This window comes from Narcine bancroftii, chromosome 12 (genome assembly GCF_036971445.1).
Source record: "Narcine bancroftii isolate sNarBan1 chromosome 12, sNarBan1.hap1, whole genome shotgun sequence".
Taxonomy (NCBI): domain Eukaryota; kingdom Metazoa; phylum Chordata; class Chondrichthyes; order Torpediniformes; family Narcinidae; genus Narcine; species Narcine bancroftii.
This window is the reverse complement of record NC_091480.1, coordinates 31,094,345-31,101,896: the sequence shown is the minus strand read 5'-3', so window position 1 is coordinate 31,101,896 and position 7,552 is coordinate 31,094,345. Positions and strand designations below refer to the sequence as shown.

Below are 7,552 nucleotides of genomic sequence, written 5' to 3'. Positions count from 1 at the left end.
CCAACCACCACGCCAACCCTGACCCATAGCAGATTATGGTCAAATGAAAATCAATAACTTCAAAAGCTGGAAATCTAAAATAAAAATGGAAAATGTTAGAAATACTCACAGGTCATGCTGCATCTGTGGAAAGAAAAGCATGTCAGGTCAAACATCTTTTGTCTGAACTGGGAAGGTATGAAAAAAGCCCGTTAAGCAGCAATATCGTTCAGGAGCAGGAGTATATATCTGATGGGGTAAAACCAGAGTGACCATGGAGGTGGACTGTAAACAACGTTATCTGATCAAGGAGTGAATAGGAACATTTAGAGAGTAAGAACATAGACAAAAGAATGTCAGAGACCAAGAAGACCTATCTGGCAGTTCAGGCCAGACATGCTCTCCATTCCCAAAGAAAAGGAAAAACTAACAAGCTGAGGCAATATTACAGATAAACGACTGGTACAGAATAACAAAAAAAACATGTTATCTGAAGTTGTACAATATGATAGAAGGCTGCAAGGTGCCTCAATGGAAGATGGGGTCCTGTTCCTTTAGCTTGCATTGAGCCTCTTGTAATTGTACAAGAGGCTACAGTCCAACAGATCAGAGTGGGAATGGGACAGAGAGTAAAAGTGGCGAGTCGCTCATGTGGACTGAGCTCTAGTGCTCCGCAAAGCAGTCACTTAATCTGCCTGTGATGCAGTGCAGCTCAAAGGCTAATTTAATCACATCTTTAAATGCATCCTGTTTGAACTCAAATAAAAGACACGGTGTTGCTGCATTTACTTTAATTTGAACAGCTTTTAGGACAAATGCTGAAAAAGGATACATTTTCAGAAATACTGGCATTACATGTGTTTAAGAAACCAAGATAAATTGAAAGTAGCAACTCTTTGAGAACACCAGCTTATATGAAACTGTAAATGGCAGATTTTGAAAGTACAGTACAGAATAAGAAATATTCTTAACTAACAAAACCTTTCTTTGAGCATTTCACCATCAAACTGCAACCAACTGCAACAAATCCGGTAAGTAAATATATATTTGATTTGTAAATTTTGCAGATAATTCGTACATGAACTTTATTGCTGAGGGGGTTTCCTTTTTGAAACCAGAACTTTTCTCTTTGGAACAGTTAACTTTTTCCTACGTCCAGTTGATATTTCATTGAGCTTCATTTTAATTTCATCAACGTTGACTTCTAGAGCATTAAACTTTTCAGTTAGATCTCCTAAGTGTTCTTTCAGAGAATTAAACTCTTTGAAGAGATCACCAAGTGCCTCAGAGAGAGGAGAGATTCTGAAATAGAAAGGGAAAATATTTTTTAAATGCAGCATTTATTTTTGCAGTAATTATTAAAAGTAATCTCTTTTGAGCCATTGTTTTGTATTTTCTGCCTTCCTTTGGTTTACCTAAATTATCAGGCCAGCAAGTGACTCTACCTGTTATACCTGGTCTTGATTCCAGAAGGTGTATTAGTCTGGGAAACTTGACTTGCTTCCTGATATCCCCTCCTTCCCTGTGGGGAAGTAACATGCATTCATATCCCTTTTGACGTGGTTGGTGCTCCACTGCATAATCATTCTTGGGCTTTGTTACCATCAGAGCAGTGTCCTTGATGTTCAAGAGGTCATGAGTACAGTGGTAGGTACTTTTCTGCTTTTTTAAAATCTCTTTCCACACTATCGATCTATGCAGACAGTTCGCGGATTTGCAAAATGTTTTTGATGACAAATGAAAAGCGAGTAAATTTTAAGCTGGAATGAATAACTGACTAAAAATTTCAGGTGAATGTGGTTTTATGCAAAGATCAGGTACTTTTCAAAGTATTCCAAGACAAATTTAATAATTTGAATAAAAAATGTTTGGATTGTGTTGTACTATTCACAAATGCATGAGCTGGTCCCCATAACCAGCTGAGGCACATCTGCTTCCCTATTGTGGACTAGAGGCAGGAAAACAGCACCAACGTTCAGTTTATCATTGAACCTCCAAGGATTATTTCATGGTATTGCACTTACTTTTAGCATTGCTCATTTCTGTATTTCACAGTGATATTTACAAATGAAATATATTGAAATATGAATTCCCCTTATTCAGGTCAACAAAATTAAGTAACACGTTTTTCCAGTGTATGATCTTCGATATTTATTTTTAAATACGGCTGAAGTTATTCTTTGTATCTCGGATATGCACTCTGATCAAATATTGATTCCATCTTGTGGTCTTGATCAAAATAATCCCCAGTTTCCAATATGTGAAGTCATTTGGACAGATCAATAATGGACAACATTTGAAGCTTCAATCATAACTTAAAATTGCAAAACCCATTCTTTGTTGCTGAATCAAACCATGATATTCCTAGTTGCCAAAAATAGCTAGGAATATTGCATTCAAGGTTGTCCCAGCCTGGCATAAATCGTACCAAATAATACAAGTTCTGTCTTTTTACTTTGCAAAAGTATTTTGAAATCAGACTAATTTAATTCTATTTTCAGGCGCAGATTAGCAATTGGGAGTTTAGATTACAGAAACTAACATTAGTGCATCCAAGTTCAAGATGATGGCTCCAGCATTGAAATTCCCAAGCCAAACAGACGTCTGAAGTATTTATTCAGCAAAGTTCTGATTTTTTTAAAAACTTGCCGGTAACCATTGTATTGAGGTATCAATTTGTTGAAAATTGCCCAAATTCAGCAGAAAAACCACTTGAGCGGCAGGAACGCTTCATTTCTATTTGTAATTTTAATGAATCAGTTGCTGTATTAAATGAGGTAACTAGGATCCATAATAATTAAGGTTGAAATGCCCATTGCATCTGAAACTGAAATGACATTCAAATCAACTCATTAAAACTAGTACTCCTGTTCTTCCATAATATTTCATTGAACAGAAGTTCCTGTGATAGCTTGGTTTTGATTAAAGGCAATTAAATCATTGCAACTACACACCCATTACCTGGCATAGTCAGGGAGGAGAGACTGGTGATCTTTTGTCAGCATGTTTCTCATCTGAGTCAAAATGTCAAATCTCCAGTTATCCAATATCTCTGTCAAATTGGCAACTCCGCGCATATTAACCTTATCAGCTGCAAAGAAAAGTTCAATAATTTATTAATTAAACTGTTTCAATTGAAAAGAAAAATGATAATGTAAACAATCATAACTTCCTTTAAGGAAACTATTGTTGTCATTCATGCTGAAAAATGCTAGGGAAGAACTTAATGCTATATTGCAATGAAAACTGGAAATATGATTTTAAACTCTGCAACCTTTTCTCGAGCTAGACTTTGAGACCAAACAGAATCTTTTAATCGATATATAATGAATATGGAAGGTTACTTAAGCTAAACAAAAGAGCAATGTTGTGAGTTCTATGCTTTTATGCCCTGCGTTAGCCTCCAACTTTATGATTCAAATCAAGAAACCTAAGAGCAAAAAAAAATTGTTGGTCTTCAAAGTGTCCATCATTGATTCAAGTCTGCTTCCCGTGGATTATTGGTCGAGGATTTCTCAGTCATTAAGAGGAACCTAACATTTTAAAGCACAATTCATAGGTTGCAAGAAGATTACTTACATCCATCTCTGTAGTTCCACACGTCACTTGCCAAAGGTCGTTTTCTGCTTTGCACCATCGTCAAAAGAAAGAAGGACATCACAACGAGTCTGAGAAACATCGTGAGTTGAAAGGTGTGAAGTTCTCCTTAAGTGACTACCCTGAAGTAAAGAGAGAATGCAAAGCAAAAATCACCAGTGAATGCATGTATATTCAAATCATAATTCTTTCATTGCTCTTGCCGGTCTTTTAAGATATCAGAGTGGCATTAAAAAAAATTTAAATATTGAAATTTCATTGCATGAAAACATATTACTTTAATGGATTGTGTATAGCTTTGAGAAGTAATATAATTTCTTACTCTATGCTGAGCGAAGAGATTGCTGTGAAGTCCTTCAATGCAACAAACACTTTGCGATCTTTAATCTGGAATTGATTTGAGTGTTGTCTTGGAACATGTGGAGATGACTGCCTGCATCACATGTTCAGGGAGTGGAGGGCAGAAAATAAGTAGTTAAGCAAATTGACAGACCTAAAAATGTTCCTACCATGTGTTTTAAATTTTTCAAACAGCTTCAAAAAAAATCCAAAGTTTAACCCTGTATTGCTTGACAGATTTTACAAAAGAAATTAGTCATTTAAGCAGTTAGCATTTTGCACCATCTTTCAGAAATTTGAAAGGTCAAATCAAAGAAGATTTATTATGATTAAATGAATTATAGAACCACTGTGGAACATTAAGAAGTCATTTGGCTCATTGAATCTACACTGCTTCTTACTGCAGTAAATCATCCACTCCTATTTCCCCCAACAGGTGTGGGTGGGTTACTGTACCATAAACCAGTGTTGATTCCTAGTATCGTACTCCTTCCATTCCTCTAGGACAAATGGGAGTGGAGTTATTACTGCACTAGGAAGCAGTAGATTCCCAGAACAGTAAACAGCCTGGCCCTTAAAATGATTTTCTTTCAACTTCCCAACCCTAAATCTTGTGCTTACTGACCTATATTGAGTGCTCCAACCTGAAACATTGACTATTTTCTCCCATTGTTGCTATTCAACCTGCTGAGTTCCTTTAGCAAATTGTTTGTTGCTCCAGATTCTAGCAATGGCAGTCTCTTGTGTCTTCTGAACCATATTGGTTGCAATAACTTGATTTTAAGCTTCTCATTCTAGTTATTTTTAATTGCTTTATCACTGTAACCATCTCCAGCCCTATCACACCCTGGGATATCTGTGATCAGCCACCTTTGAGAACAATGCATTCAGCTGCCAAGATCCTAAATTTCATAAACTGCCCCACCACTTTCACCATTTATTCATCTGTCCAAATATGCCCTTGTGTAACTTGCTATCAGTTTTCATTTACACGGGAGACTGCAGATCAAATCATGTAACAAAATAGAAATGTAATACTATACAAAATTGCCTTTAATCTACCATAAGGCAGACAAAGATTTGCCCAGTGATTTCATAGAGAAAGAGAAGCAAAAGAGGCCCCCCCCCCCCCACTGAGTCACCGAGTATCCATGGATTCAGGTCCAGTGCTCCCACAGCCTCTGCAGCTGCACAAGACTCCAGTTTAGTTCAAACTATCAGCGACCTGAGCCCAGATCAAAACCTCCGAAACGATGAGAAAGCCTTTGGCGCCCAGAGCCCTCAGCACCTCTCGAATCCTGGTTCTGATACCTGGTTCTCATGCCCAGCAGCCTACAGCCTGGTATGAGTCCTTTGACCTCGTCGCCAACCCTACAGCCTCTGTGGGTTCTTCATCCACAAGTTGCCAACACTTCACCGTTCATGTGTGTCCTTCAGTTGCAGAGCCCCTCTTTGTACCGCCACTGTAGTCACCATCCTTAGAGTCATCTCTTCTGCTTCTCCTTCTCAACACCCTGTTACTAGGGCCCATGCCAGTCCACTGCTCCCCCTGGATGCTGCGCCACCATCTTGGGCCCTGGCCATGCAGAATTTTAAATAAAACACCATAGGTTCCTTTAACAGGTAGTTTAAACCCTTTATGGAGCCATCAGCAGTAGGGTTCAGTTGAAGTACCCTGCAGGGAGTGCTGTGTCTCTGCTCCCTGCTCCCCATTCTACCCAGGTCTGCACCAGCGGCAGCGCTGCCCTTACAGTAGCTCTGGCAGCACTGCCATTTTTTGCTGGGAGATGCTGCAATCTAAACTAGAGGAGACATAAACTGGAGGAACACCACCTTGTATTCTGCCTGGGCCAAAGTACACAGAATTTTCTCACTTTTGCATAATGAGTCCTCTCTCTCTTCCTTCGCACCTCTTCCGATCTTCCCAAAATTTTCCAGAAGAGATGTTACACTCCATTGTCATAATCTTATGGGTGTGTGATGTGGAAAGCTCAGTGTCAGAAGATAAGTCACCCAGCAATACATTTATATTCACATATACAATGCATGAAACGTTGCTGGGTCTGGAAGTTCTACCTTAGCAATGCAGCACATTTTGCATTACAAATTGGGAGAATCATTATAAAATGGTGTGTACAGATGCCGTTGATCAGAGCATCTGATTTGGCCAAAGGTATCTGAGGGAGTACAATGCTGTAGGACCAGAAAGGTGGCTAAATAACTGCTCAAGAGGAATAGAGTAGTTACGAACGTGCCCCCTTCTAAATCCTGACTCTATAAAGGACATCTTGTCAACTTGCAGCTTTGCTGACAATTTCAAGCTCTCTCCTACGTGATGGCCTCAGAATTATTTTCTTTTAGGAACATCTAAGTGTCCTAGTTACTTCAGTAATTGTTCACTGCCAGATGTGGTACAATTAGATAGGATTAGAAACCATATACCAGGTTAACATCCCAAAGACCTATGCTTAAACCCAGAAGGGCATATGTGAAACTAGATTTTATATTTATATAGATATATATATATATATATATATGCATACTTTGTATCTATCTATCTATCAATCTATTTATTTATTTATTTATTTGAAGAATTTATATATATATAATGTTATGGGCCCTGAGGACCCCAAAGCCCAACAGCAATAGAAATTCACCAAGATAAATGGTTACTTAAACAAAAGTTACTTTTAATTTTCTTTAAACATGAAAACAGGATCAAATTTTAACTTATTACTATTAACAACTTAACCTAATTTAACCCCCTTATTAATCTAAGCGCACTTGTATGTAATTTGTGTATAAATTCAGAAAAGTTCTTTGATTCACAGTCCAATTTCACTTCTCACTCCTCCAAGTTCACCAGATTCAGGCAATGTGCACAGAATTTAACCTTACTGAATCTTCACCAGACTTTGGTGCTTGAAAAGTAAATGGTTACAATAGGAAAGTTCCTATTGGCTTTCATTTCTCATTGGACACACATAAACTGATTCTTTCCAATCAGCCACTTCATTGTCTTGGAGAAGAAACTTGCCCCATCAGGGTTTTCCAGATGATAACCTCTTTCTTTCAGGTCACCACAGAGTTCCTTTTCTGTTTCCCTTATCTCAGGCAAAACATTATACAGCTAGCCATCTCCTCTTGTATGGACCACAAGGGCTTTGAACAGGCTGAACTCAGAACTCACAATCCATCCTCAAAATGGGGTTTCAAAACAAGCTTCCAAAAGTCACTGCAGAAAACTAGCACACTCTCTCTCTCTCTCTCTCTCTCTCTCTCTCTCTCTGTCAGACTTAGAGAAAATCCTGTTTGACTCTCTCTGCTTGCAAAACCACATGACCTTACAAAAACAGCACACTCCACCAAAAGAGCTTGCTGACTCCTAAAATCAATTCATGAGAGATCTTATCAGGTTCCTGAGATGGGCCCTTCCATTTGCACCTCATTGTGAAAATCTCCAGCATAGGAGTCTATTGTCTTTGCAGACTTGTAGACACCACCTATACATAATTCTTGTATTTTAAAATGAGATCTGTTTTGGTGCTTGTATCTGTTTGTAACCTAACTAAAACCCCACAATCTATCTTCCAAAAGCATATCTATACATAATATAAAATATAACATAATCTGTCAC

At 38.2% G+C, this 7,552-nt stretch overlaps 1 protein-coding gene across 1 annotated transcript; it reads right to left on the bottom strand.

The window, feature by feature from the left end:
- Positions 1–786: 786 nt before the first annotated feature.
- Positions 787–3,987, bottom strand: LOC138747155 (uncharacterized). Its single transcript, XM_069906126.1, has 4 exons — positions 3,899–3,987; positions 3,559–3,698; positions 2,941–3,070; positions 787–1,281 (listed from the first exon to the last, which is right to left on the bottom strand). Exons 2-4 carry the CDS (start codon positions 3,656–3,658, stop codon positions 1,065–1,067), a joined length of 447 nt encoding a protein of 148 aa, XP_069762227.1. The 5' UTR covers positions 3,659–3,698; positions 3,899–3,987; the 3' UTR covers positions 787–1,064.
- Between the last annotated feature and the right edge of the window lie 3,565 nt (positions 3,988–7,552).

Coding starts and splice junctions, on each gene's coding strand:
- LOC138747155 (XM_069906126.1), bottom strand. CDS start 3,658: ATGTTTCTCAGACTCGTTGTGATGTCCTTCTTTCTTTTGACGATGGTG. Junction 3,071..3,558: donor GTGGAACTACAGAGATGGAT/GTAAGTAATCTT, acceptor TTTTCTTTGCAG/CTGATAAGGTTAATATGCGC. Junction 1,282..2,940: donor CTCCTCCCTGACTATGCCAG/GTAATGGGTGTG, acceptor TTTCTATTTCAG/AATCTCTCCTCTCTCTGAGG.